At 45.5% G+C, this 13,873-nt stretch overlaps 1 protein-coding gene across 1 annotated transcript in view; it reads left to right on the top strand.

Moving 5' to 3' along the window:
* yaf2 (YY1 associated factor 2) overlaps positions 1–13,873 on the top strand; it is a 15,425-nt gene extending 1,552 nt beyond the window's left edge. The window contains exons 3-4 of the mRNA XM_080492371.1: positions 11,119–11,274; positions 11,501–13,873. Coding sequence (XP_080348497.1) covers positions 11,119–11,274; positions 11,501–11,753 — 409 coding nt within the window. The 3' untranslated portion in view covers positions 11,754–13,873. The remainder of the gene's footprint in view (positions 1–11,118; positions 11,275–11,500) is intronic.

Genomic DNA, 13,873 nt, shown 5'->3' with positions numbered 1-13,873 from the left:
ACAGGTACTGAAGCATACAAATGCACAGCGTGAACACGCGTATGCGCGCGCGCTCCCAGCCCCCGTGGCTGATGTGTCCCCTGACATCAGTGATTTGAAGCAGGAAATGACTGTTATTCCTGAGTGGAAGTCATTATCAAGAGGAAAACACAACAAAGGGCGAAGAAGAGGATGTGTAGCTGTTAGCGGGGACTGTATGAACCCGTGTGTGTGTCACATGATCAGCCTTTTTAATGCATCACTAGTTATCCACTTCTGCATTAGCACACTTTTTTTTTTTTTTTCTTTCTTCCCATCAATGAGAAGCGATGGATCAGAGCCGTTGTCGTCCTTTATGCCTGTCTTCACAATTGAGGTTGTGTTGGTGCTTGCCATAGATCGCTGCGTTTATACCCCGAGTGTGTGCATGTGTGTGTGGGAGGGCCAGTTGTGAAAGGAGGTTGTCAGAGCAGCTGCCAGACAGACAGCCATAGCTCATTACTATGCAACAGCTTAATCAGCCTGCTGTCATCACACACACACACGGTTGCACTCAAACATGCAGATTTTACACATGACCGCATACATACTTGTATTCAAACACACACACACACACACACTGGAGTGTGCAGTCCCTGCTCACACACAGGCTGAGTAGTAGACTTGCTGTTATCGTTGGGTCCCGCTTATTGCACAAGAGGGTTGATTGTTGAGGGCACTCAACTCTGTCCAAGCCGCTTCGCCTGTGTGAAGCCTCGCGTCACCAAAAGCTCAGTGACAATATTTTCTGTCGGGCTACAACACAATAACGGGGGGGAAAAAAATACCTTGCACGCTGCAACCCTGATTCTCTAGAAAATGCCCGCTAGAAGGTCTTATTTAATGTTAATCACCTCCTGTCATCCCAACTGCAGTGCTGCAGGAGTGTTCCAGTAGTATTGAATGTACGGTTCCTCACTCCCACAAGGCCGCGCGGCCCAAACGCCTGCTAACGCTGCAGCAAAACGGCCACGCAGGTGGTCGGCGGCCGGGAATGACCAAACGCAACAGACGAGTGGATTCCTCAGTGAGCGAGCCAAGGTGCTAAAGGGCAAACAACATGCAGAATATAAATGCGGGACATGGCAATTTCCCTCTCTGGTTGCTAAACAAGCATGACTGAGCCATTGCTGTGAAGTAATGAATTAATGCTCGACAGAAGCAAAGGGAGGCGGCGTCCAGTGGTTAGAGGAAGTCTCCCACAGCCTGAAGGTCACTGCTAATGTGGATGCTGTGGAACTGACTTCCAATCAGCTTATTTTAAGAGCACCAACTCCACGCTCAAAATTTCACTTCCCCTTGCAGAATCTACAATGATTTAGCAAGAACAAGGGGTTATTAATGCTGTACCAAAAAAAAGAAGAAGAAGATCAGCTCAGTCCAGGATGTGGTTGTGAAATTATTTAGAATGAGTGTTTGCATGTAGAACGCCGCCAAAGATGAATATTTAAATGTTTTATGAGGGCGAGGTTGAGCAGAGCCCCGTGATGTGAGGAGATGATCTACTGCAGGGGCACGGAGCCGACAGCCTGATTGAACGCATGCCACGGGGGCTGCGAGTCCGACTGCAGGCAGGGATACATCAGCAGAATGGGGCTCGCTTATCGAAGGAGGTTGACTAAATGGAAGAGCGAGACAGTTTGACAAAGTGGGAACTGACTGATGCCCAAATAATTCTGTCAGCGGTCCGGAAATTTGTATCTCGGGGGGAAGTCAAACTCGAGGAGACAAAAGAGAGACCTGCGCAAACAGTTTAGGCAAGACAACAACAATATTTAAACAAGCGGAGGAAAAAACTTTCCTTCAGAGTAAATGCACGTCCGGAGCAAACCTGGCGATTTCTATGGAAAAAAAAAAATATATATGTTGCTCTTCTACTTTAAGCTGCGAGCTTACAGTATTTAATTAAAGCAGTCTTAGAGGAGCTTTGGGATCATAGCATCAGTGCGGTCTCATTACTTTGAGACTTTGCAGAGTCGAAGTGGGGAGAGACATTTTATCTTCCTGCAACTCTTCGGGCTCGGTTCCAGCCTTTGAAAACAAGCGTGATAGATGGAAGTCGCTGTGCGGCGGTGTGGTACTCACACAGGCAGTTTGATGAGTGAAGTGCAAGGTCACACAGGTCTGATTCTTGCGTCGGCTGAAATACCGAGGCGGCGTGTCCTTGAGCGACGGGCCCGAGAGCCTCGCCGTGCACCCGTGATCGTCTGACCCGCATTAGTGTGTCACCCTAATAGTTAAATTACACAATGGAAAAAAAAAAGATAAGAAGTGAGTTAATTCTTCCATCTGGTGTTTGGAATCAAATCTGCCGTGTGAAGTAATGCTGACAGACAGCTGTTTAACTTAAACATCAACCTTAGCCAAGTTCTGCAGTAAAAGAGTTTGTGTGTGTGTGTGTGTGTGTGTGTGTGTGTGTGTGTGTGTGTGTGTGTGTGTGTGTGTGTGTGTGTGTGTGTGTGTGTGTGTGTGTGTGTGTGTGTGTGTGTGTGTGTGTGTGTGTGTGTGTGTGTGTGTGTGTGTGTGTGTGTGTGTGTGTGTGTGTGTGTGTGTGTGTGTGACCTTCTCTAGTGTCTCCGCCACCTGCATCTGTTCGCCGAGCCGAGCTCTGACAAGTCGGACCCACCAGGGAAACACACACACACACACAGAGTCGGTTTGGCAGCATTCGATTTCTACTCGCTGTCCTGCAGGTCAGAACAGTGGGCTTGATCATGTTCCTATTAGTCCGCTCTTGTTTGTGCTCACCTCCTCTCTCCACCTTTCATCCCTTCCATCGCTCTGTGATTGCTGTTTGCTCTATTTCTGTCTCTTCCTCTCTGCATCTCTCTTATCCGGGAGGCTTGAACTTAACCTAATGCGTCTGTCGTTGACAGGATGACTGATGCGCAGGATTTGTTTTTTTTTGTTGTTTTTTTTTCCCCGTCAGCTTCACCTAAACAAGCACAAGCCATTCTGGCTGGCTGGGAACCTGTCAGCAGTTGGCTGGTTAAATGTTGATTTTATCGTCCTCCGCAGAAGCACGCCCTCACAGTTCATGTGCAGTCCATGCACTGAAAACTGGGTTTGTAATTGTGCTTTTGGCTCGATCGCAGTTGGTCCACCTGCTGGAAATATGACTATTTTAGTATCCGCTGCAGGAATCTTGGACTGATACGCTTTAAAAAAAAAAAATTAAATACCCCAAAAACTGAGGAAAAGCAGCACAGGCCTTGTGACTGTGGATTAAGGCAGGTACGTTTTCAGTCAATACGTCCTATTGATTAGCCTGTCGGTCATCTTCTCCTCGAGACATCCACTCCAAGAATACGTCCGAAAATAGTGAATAATGTCTCCACATCAATATTAGTTTCACAAAGTTCAAGGTGACGTCTTCAAATGTCTCATCTTGTCTTAATCTGTAGCTCCAAGCGTCTTTACTTGTAAAAGGATTAAAACAATTACTTTGATGGTGACATTTCTCAACTTATCAGCAGTGTTTCAGTTCTCCCTAAAAAAAACTACCACAGATATCAGTAATCTCTTGTCTGCAGTTTGTGTGAACTTCATCAATCCAGACAGTGATTGGTTTGTGTCGATTTCTGTTATGAATCTTAGATAACGATCAGTCGGCTGTGCTGCAGCCTGTGAATAAACCAAACAGAGATAATGAGTCATAGATGAGAGCCGCGTGGACGGCGTGACGATCGGATTTGATCTCACTCTGGATGAACAAAAAAACAAACTAATTAATTGTCATATTTGTTATTCTTCAAAATAACAGAATTGTTGAAAATGTGTGCAACTGTGAGATTAGCCCGTTTCAATATTTACATTATACATGAAGCGCTTCCTGAGGACAAAATGAATTCATTTTAAATGCAAAGTGTGAACCTCATTTTATTTATCTGTTCAATTGCTTGAGTTTATACTTACAAGATTCGTATACTTGATTAAAGTATTCCACAGAGGGCAGCAGAAAGGCTATTTTTCAAACTTTATTGGCCACATGAGAGCTCAGGTAAGAGATGAATTCTGTGTAATTTACAAGTATTTCACTGGCAAGACGCACCAACAAACGCAGTATTTGTTCTTTCTCGTGTGCAGTTCCCACTTTGATTATGCAAAAATGTGCAACCAGCAGAGAGAAACAGCTTGGAGTTATGCCTTTTCTTACGAAATGATTGTAATAATGTTGTCTGCTTTGCCTTCGCTATCCAGTAATGCCGTTGATGCGTAACTAAGTTGCACCTTCTTGAGAAAGTGTCACACAATTTGAATAGTCCTCGCTTCGCCAGTGATTATCTGTTATTGCCTTGTTTTAATGTGCTCTCCTGACATAAACACGTTTTTATGAGCTGGTGTTTATTTGGAAAAAAAAACCGGGTAACTGTAGCAATAACGTAATTGCGGCTATAAGTGGCGCCTTTTACAGTGCGCCGCGCGGCCCTATAGATCAGCGATCCGCGCCTTGTCGTCCCATTTAACTGATCGCATTCTCTAATAAGTGACACAGTTGGCGTGATTGCGTGGGTTACCGGTACTGGCGCTCGCACAGCATCCAAACACTGAGCATACACCGCGGACAATGGCGCTGGCTGTTATCACGTCACAGTGGCTCAAGATTATGGCGACGTGATAAGCCCCGTAATTACTGCGGTGACACTGATGCATGACATACTGCGCGCCGGTGTTTGTGCGAGAGGAGAAGGTAGCCTAGCGTGGCTAGTGTGCTGTAGAAGGTGCCATAAACCACAGGACGTGGAGGGCCATCTGTCTCTCTCTCTCTTTCACACACACACACGCATGCACTCGCACGATCACACACACAGTGGCAGCATGTACAGGCAGGGAAAGGCATTAATCATCGGGGTTGGAGGAGCTCCCGGGAGCAGCGTACAACCTGCTGATGGAAACACACGTGCACACCAAACACACCCCTACACCTGGACCGAGCGTGTTCAACAGGCCATATAATAAGGTATTTCACAATGATCTCGCAATCATCACAGAACAGTGAGATGAGGATTTGTTTGTGGCCGCGGCGCCGATTTTCGCAGTCACATCAGCTGTCCCGTGGGCTGTTTGCTCATCACACAATGCCCCCGATAAATGTTGGCAATCAGCGCAAACATCTGCAACAATCCCGATCTGCGAGGTCTCCCCGCACGCTGTGACGGTAAACATTTCCAAGAGCAAATTTTCTGAAACACTTGGAAAAATTTAAACGCCAAGATCATTATTATTTCCTGCGATGGGTTCACACCTTTCAAAGCAACGCCAACATATTAATAATCTGCGAACTGTGGGTTTTGGAGAACTGGGAGTAGTTGATTGCAGTAATTAGGGAGGATTTTGGGGTACAATTATTATCGTTTCACTGAAGTATGTAATTTTATTTATACTTAAGTACATTTCAGGCCTGATAATCTGCTTTGCTTCCTTTTAAAATAATAAGTCCCGATTGAGTAAGCCCACTAAAACCTCAGAGCCACTGGAACTTTTCAAAAGTGCTCCAACTCCGTCTTTGTGGAGATGGAGGAAAAACACAACTTGAAAATGCTACTGCGCATGCTCCTTTAGTAAATACTTCTTCTGCACATGCTCAGTAGATGGACAATAACAGCATTTGCCTCCAGAGGTGTCATGACGCCCAGTCCATATTCTTTGTAGTTTTGTATTTGAAAGTCACGTCGTAACAATCCAGCTCTGTCTTCGGTCCAGACGAATGTCTGCGTTCTCGTTATTATTAATGTTTTAGCATTTATAGTGTGTAAATTAGGGTCGAAAATGAACTTCAAACACATGATTTTGGGCTGTGGGAAGACACCAGACCAACGCTACTCAGAATCTCGAACCGGGAGGTGAAAGTACTAAATGTAATATTTTTTCTTTTTTTTAAATGTCCCGTTTTCAAACTGAGGCTGACAGTAGAAGAGTGTGAGGTCAGCGGGTTGATGAGAAATGGGGAGAAGAGGGGGCATAAAACAGAGGGACAGTGATAGAGTGTGTGTGTGTGTGTGTGCGTGTGTGTGTCAGTGTTTAGGAGTTTTTGGGTTGGGGTCACGCAGAGTTCTCCTGCCAGTGATGAAGTATGTGAGGGACCAGTGGCAGCGTTTTGATGTCCCGGCCCTCATTTGGCGTGACGAAACGAGTTTGCCTCGAGCTCGTGCCTAAACTGTAAAAAGTGTTTTGCTGGAGAAGTGAAGCGTGAGAATAATGTTTGTTTTATTTGTCGTGTCGTCTTGCACTTGAGTGTTGGAAATGTTACAAAAAGAGACCGGATTTTTGAAAATAAACCTTGCGCAGAATTAAAGGGAAAGAAAGCCCTTATGTTCGACGCCCCCGGTCTAAGGTTTACCTTTATCAGCTGGAGTTGGCTTCAGGAGGATAAACCACCGTGAGGATGGTTGGATTGATTGAAGCGAAGACAAAAGACAATAAACGATCACTTTCTTTTATCAAGTGACAAAGAAATACCGTATAGGCACTGTGATCAATATCCATTGTTTTCTAATACCTCTCCTCTGAAGGAAATAGAATTTGGTTTGTTTAAGCCGTCCTCATAATGTCCTAATTTCCCAGCGTGGGACTCCATTAGCTTTGGTGGAGTGGATGGCATGAGCGGAGTAAATATCGACTGGGAACAACTGTTCCAACACAGTATTACTGCCAGAAAGAATAGGCTGTTACATTAGACGCAGAAATCCCTTTGGAAATCAATAGATATGCACACAAACACACACTCTTGTGTCCAAAGGGAGTCCGGGAGTGAAGGCCTAAGTGCTATGATAAACACCATTTGATTGGGTTATCAGAGGTGGCTCTGTTTGGGCCTGCTGCTCTGCCTCAACATAATATTAGGTTGTCTGTCTCCTCTTTCACCTCCAGCTTATTGAGCGAGCTCTATCAGGGAGAATCAACCTGGCTGTAATACGCCGCGGATTGAATGTCCGTATTGTGTTTATGCTCAGCCAGTCTTTCAGGTTTTCAACACGAGGAAAGTCATTATTACGTTTTCTTTCTTCTTCTTCTTCTTGACTGTATTTCAGGCAAAAATAGCGCGCATTAATTCAACATTAAGAGAATCACACAGAGTCCACAATGACGCCCTGAACCAAATTCATCAAACACAAGCCACAGGAGGTTATGAATGAGGCAGCCAATAGAGGCTTTTTTTTTTTTTTTGGAAAGCTGGGGACATTTGTCCTGAGGGCAAGACAGTCGATTCTCTCCAGACAGTCATCGTTTTGTATGCGAGCATCAGTGAATGTAGTCGGCCAGACGCCGTGTGAAGAGTATTGAGCTAAAAGATGTCAAGCAGAGAGAGCAAATTACTCGCACGGAGAACAGAAGACGTCGAGAGCGCCCCTGCTTTTATTTAAAAAGGTGTCAGCAGTTCTGCAGCATCTTGCTGACAAGACAGACATATTAGAGGATCTGTACATCTCCTCCCCTATCAGACGGTTATGTAGGCCAAGAGACCCATTTGCATTTCACTCTAGCCTCGCTAGAATCACTGCAAGTTCTGTGAAGGCAGTGATAACTGGGAAAAAAGTCTCTTTGAAGCTGGGCCCCAATTTAGGTCATCTCGGAATTGTTAAACAACAGATTTGCCCTGAGAAGAAGACGGCAGACCAGGAGATTTGGATCATGTGTTTCCTCTTAGAAAAACAGGGAGATGCCTACAAATTTAGGCTAAATAGGCCAACAAAGCTTTTTTTTTTGTTCTTTTTTTATACAAAAAAAAAAAAGTCACGGTGCATCATAACACCTGTCTAGGTGCTCAGAATAATCCTGTTACGTCTTGTTTTTTTCCATACCAGGGTTTGGGAATTCATTTTCCAGAGGGACAACATGAGAAGCTATTGGTTAGGAAGGACTTCAATCTTTGATACGGCTCCTGCTCTGCATCAATCTTCCACTCACACTGTAGTAAACATTTGAATCCGTTTGACTTCAGGACATCATACTTTGATGTTTACGTTTCGGAAAGAATTGTTGTCTCTGGAAGCCAAGCTGCCAACAAGCAAAAAAAAGATTCTTGACAAATCTCTTCCTGTTTGTGTTTTTCACCAATATCCCATCCTCTTTTACTGACTTTTTTGCTCTTTTGCCGAATCGTTAACAAAAGTCACAGCACGTTATTCCCAAATTTCCCTCACATGTTGATGTGCATTTTTTGTACATGTTCACAACAATGCAGGACTTGTTCACCGCTGAAAATCCAGCTGGAGAAAATGATTTCTTTTTAAAAACGCCGGCGTACAGAATTACAGGGTTTCTTCAGAAAATTCTGGAAAACAACTCCTCTTGAGCGAGCGACTGAGTTGCTGTATTTAATAGACTATAAGTCACACGTAGTAGCACCTACTATTAATAAGTGACATGTTCATACCATATAAGACCAGATGACATTGCATGGCAACAGAATTCTGCTCCAATCCCACCAAATAAACCTCATCACTTCAGTATCTGGCTGGCAGAGCAAGCAACAAAAAGAAAAAGCTGCAACCTTGACGTTCAGCTGTAAATGACCAAATATGCAGCAGAGATCAGACACGAAGCATTAGAAGTAATTCAGAGTGTCAGAGAAACCTGTGATGGAAAGAAAAACCCACAAAGCAGTTTAATGGTGGGCTAACAGCACTGAGGCCTGAGCTGAACCCCCCCCCCCCCCCCAATAAAAAAAAAAACAAACTCACAGATGGTTCTGGAACAGCAGCTCCTGGCAGAGGCTTACAGAGGGGGCAGTTACGTCTGGGCATGGAAAAATAACTGCAACTTATGCACCAGTGTGACATGTATATATATATATATATATATATTTTAAATTCCTTCTACGTTGCACTTTTTTTCTGACAAATATAACTTCTACTCTTGTAATGACCCAGAAAAATGACACGCGACATTTCCAGCATGAATATATTTTAGCTTCAATTACAACTTTGACTGATAAACAGCTCGCAGAGATCTCTGCTTTCTCATCTTGCCCTCGTGTCTCGTCCGCTCAGTGATGTGTGTGTGCGTGCATGCATGCATGCACGCACGTGTGCAGTCATGTGCACGTTCCCAAACGCGCCTCAGTTTGTCTCATGGATGCACTCGTGCATTTTCACTCAGACCCGCGTTCGACTCGTGCACATCCTCCGGTGCGACGCCTCCCCGGAGGTGCGCGCAGGTACATACGGAGAGGACAAGTGTTGTTGTTGTTGTTGTTGTTGTTGGGGCTTTTTTCTTTTCGGCGCAATGCAAAATAAGGCAGTAGATGTGTAGACCGTCTCCAACAGATGGCCTTTTCAACAGATTCGCCTCTTGGTTAGGCCTCATGCCAATCTCGGAACAAATGTGAACACACACACACACACACACACACACACACACACACACACACACACACACACACACACACACACACACACACACACACAGAAATACGATCACAGCCCCCATGCATGCACAAACTGTTGCCAAACCAGTTGCATAATGTATCATTTTCAAGACGACAGATACTTTCAGAGGACGTCGATGAGGCTGTGAGGAGGACCGTTCACTCACTACCTTCCACCGTTAGATTGAATTATCCTCACTTCTGATGCAATTATTGGACACGCTTCACTGTTGTCATCGGGGGAAAAAAGTTGTTTTCCGACGAGGAATGGAAGCACTCGGTTGTCTTCTCGACAGGAAAGTACTGCAGTGAAATGTATGAAGGTACTGTGAACAGAAAGTACTTGCACTGACTGTCACCTTCGATGAGAAGCCCTGTGACGAATCCCGGGCTTGAATACTAACAGAATTTATGGCAGTCCACACCCTCTCCTTGGAGTTTTAAGTGAATGTGAAGCAGTAATAAATCCAGTGTGTCACTGCAGAACAGTGGAATCGGCCATTCAGGTGAATTTGGTTGATTAAAAGAAGTCGGGAAGTGTATTGTGTTTTGGTATCAAAATCAAGCAGTACGTTCGTCCGTCGGCTCGTCGGTCGTACCGCGGTATCCACCTTGTGGTTGTCGGAGGCTGACATTGACGTCACACATGTAAACCGGCAGTCACAAGAACTTGCATACATGAAGTTAGAAGATGTACTGGTGCTCCACGTGCCTCCAGGGAGCTACGATCTGACCTGAAACCTTAAAACTGCGTCTGCATAAAACTAAATCTGAATCCCCTTTAGAAGGATATGTACTCAAACTTTACGTCTGAACATTTCATCTGTTTCTACGTTGAAGATAAAACGTTGACTTGCGGCCTAATATATTCCAGCAAGCTCAACGTGACCATTATACAGAGCTAATCAGTTACCGCTGGTCCTAATATTGTGGCTTTATAACTTATTTATAACATTTGGTAAAGCCGAGGGCTGATAAACCACGACACCAAGTGTCTGGATTAAAGTCGTCTTCTCGGGTGTAGCTTGTGTTTCTGTGTCTCCTTCCACAATTATTCACTTCTTCATCTCATCATTTTTGAAGAAATTTTACCTGAATGCAGGAAAGGAAAACCTTTTAGCAGTAAAACTGTACAGATAGTGATGTTTACCACGTCGTAGGAGAGGTAAGGTACCTGTTAAAGCTATTTACGCCGACTTGCTTTGACTGTATGAGGAGTTTAGGGGGTATCTCTGCTGCAGACGCGCCGATTCCAAAACGATAATGTTTCTAAACGCGCGCCGCTCCACAGAGGCATCCATGATGAATCCTGGCTTCTTGTCTGTTTTGCACTCCTGCATCTCTGCATTACCTCGAGCAGATCTCGTCTTGTCGGCGCCTCCTCCCTCACATGAGCGCTAAACAAGCCCGTGCAGGTACATGGCTCACAGATGGCTGAATCCTGGGTTTTATCCTGAATGTTTTATTCTCCCCGTGTGTCGCCGCTCGCTGCCGGTGTTAAGAACATTTCAGCGGCGGCGTCCTAACCGGCGCTGGCAGTGATTATTGGCTCCTGATTACGGTGGTACGCCACCATGAAGCCATGTGTTCACTGTGATTTTCCCTCTCATTAATCTGCCACGCTCTCTCTCTCTCTCTCTCTCTCTCTCTCTCTCTCTTTCTTCCTCCCTTCCTCTCTCCCTGTCTCTCCACTCTGCAATCCCTCCCCTCCCCTCCCCTCCGTGGACCAGGAAGCCTCGTCCCGTCTCCCAGCTCGTCTCTCAGCAGCAGGTAACGCAGCAGTTCGTGTTGCCCTCGCAGCCCAAAAAAGAAAAGAAGGAGAGGGTAGAGAGAGAGAAGAGCGACAGAGAGCCGGCGCTTAAGAAGAACAGTCACAAGAAGATGAGGTAAACAAACTGACACCTGGGTTGAGGGATCAGCGGGGGTCACACTGCAGCAGCTCTTCATGTTGGAGTTTGGCTGTCATGTTTCACAAAGTGTCGAGAGACGGCAACGCCGGGAATGTGCTCGAATACGATCTCGCAGAAAAAACAAAACTACTTGTTTGAAAGCCTTCACCCTCAGATATTCTGTTGTCTTGTTGTCTTCCGCCTGCCCCCCCCCCCCCCCCAGGCCGAGGTTAAAAAACATCGACCGCAGCAGCGCCCAGCACCTGGAGGTGACGGTCGGGGACCTGACGGTGGTCATAACGGACTTTAAGGAGAAGGCCAAGCCCTCGTCCGCCCCGGCCACCTCCTCCAGCTCCGTGTCGTCGGTCGACCACCACAGCCAGAACGGCTCCAGCTCGGAAACCACAGAGAAGGGCCTCTCCCGCTCCTCCTCGCCCCGGGGCGAGGGCAGCTCCATCAACGGAGAGTCCCACTGAGTCGGCCCCGCCGAGAAAGCCCCCCCCCCCCCCCATCACCACCACCACCGCTACCCCCACCCCCCGCCCTCCACACACATCTCAACGCCGCACAAAAATTACTCGATCTTGCTTCTTTTCGGGATTGCTCAACTTTTATACTTTTTAAGTTTGATCTGTCGAATGGGTTCCCATTGCAGTGGAATTCTGCATCTAGAAAGCAATATAAAACTCCTCTGGAAGTTCTTTTTTTTTTCTTTAATTTAATTTACCTTTTAATTGCTGTGTATTCCACTCCTCTGGAAAGGAAGCCGCACCGACAGCCCCCGACGTCCACTGCTAGAATATTTACTCCCAGTTTGACTGCGAACTTTTCAGAACTGACAGGAGAAATACTTCGAAAAGGGTGTTTTGGACAAACTTTGGGGAAAAAGCGTGCTGGATCTTCCTGTCGGACCTTTTAACGACTCCGCCTTTTCAATATTTTTGGGGGGTTTAAAGAAACGTGCAGAGATCCTCCATCATCCTCTAGTGTGAGCCGTGTCCTGCCTGCCTGGAATCGAACCCTCACCCCTGATCTTCAAACCCTTTTTTTGTTTGTTTGTTTTATTGGTTTTCCTTCAGGCTGCCTCTGCTGTCGAGAAACTCTTTTCGACACAACATAGCAAGCGTACTCTTCGTAGCACCATGTGGTGTCTTTGGGTAAATTTTAGGGCGGGAGCACTGGTGAGCCGTATAAAGGACTGCATGACGGCGCCTGCCGGGGGAAGATCTTAAAGGACGACGCCAGTGTCGTATTTCCTCCGAGCCACAGTCGGCCCCCGAATATCTCCACTGCCCGCCAGCGTTTGTAGTTTTAGTATCATCAGCCGCATTCTGGCAATACTTAAAATCTGCCACTTTGTTTTTGCATGGAGTAGAAAAGTTAACCGACCACTAATAACCTTTGTAGTAATCACATGATTTCCACAGACGGAGGCATATTTGCAGGTGCATCTCAAAAAAATGAGGCGATTGTTGGAAAGTTATATTTTTACACTCGTCACCTGTGGATTAAAAACTTTCAAGCATCATTTTCTATTTACCCGGTGATGGTTCTGTTCTCTGGTTTAAAAAAAAAACAAACAAAAAAAAAACATCAGGTCTTATGTCATATATTTTGTTTTCACGATTGAATTGATCAATTTATTGTTTGTTTTTTTTGTGATGCACCTGCGCCAAAAATGTTGGCAGCTTTACAAACGCACATTTTCTTTTTCTTTTCTTTTCTTCACGGTCGCACATTCACCGATGGCAGAAGGTGACAAAAGGGGGGCGTGGCTCTACACGACACTGGTTTTCGCCTTTTTTTTTAAAAAATCTCACGGTTCTGCACAAAGAGGGGCCACGCGTGCGCGACGAAACCCCCCCCCCCCCAGCCGCTTCGGGCAGCCCGTCCGTCCCTCTTCGGAGTCGGCGTCGTGCGACGGGACGAGCGAGCCGAAATCCTTGGGACACGCACTGTCACGACGTCTCGCCGAGCGCGATGGGACATTCCGAAAGTGAACGTAGCAACACGGCAGAGCTTCAGCGCCGACTGAACGCCCAGCAGAACGACTCTAGATCAACCTAACAATAACTTATAAAAACCTGTAGAGATACGCATAAGGAAAAATAGCTATTTCTAAAATATTGTACTACGATGTTTTGATGTGGTTGTATTATCCATCATACCAGTGTTATTGTCCAGATTTTTACTTAACGTTTTAGCACACGTCCTAAGAAGTTATCATGGCATGATACTATTCCAGTCTCGGTATATTGTGGGGCAGGCTGTGTCTCTTAGTTTTAGTATTGTTTAATGTGTCGGGGACGTTAATCCGTCAGGTTCACTGCTCTAGCTGGGACTAGGATGTGAACTGAAGAACTGTTCCAGAAAACGTTTGCCGTTCGTGGCAAAAAAAACCCAAAAAAAAACAAAAGAAAAAAACAAAAAGAAACGACACTTTAAATGTGTTGGTGTCACTTATCGATATAGTTTTTTCTTTTTCTCTTTTTTTTTTTTTTTTTTTTTTTTTTCCTCTTCTGCCATGCTCGTTTGTTTTGAAATGTGTGACTTGTTTAATACATGTCTGAATAAGAAAATTACAAAATACAACCCC

The sequence above is a fragment of the Lipophrys pholis genome (genome assembly GCF_963383615.2).
Source record: "Lipophrys pholis genome assembly, chromosome: 22".
Lineage (NCBI taxonomy): Eukaryota > Metazoa > Chordata > Actinopteri > Blenniiformes > Blenniidae > Lipophrys > Lipophrys pholis.
Note: the sequence above shows the minus strand (reverse complement) of the source record. Positions and strands in the feature narration are given on the sequence as shown.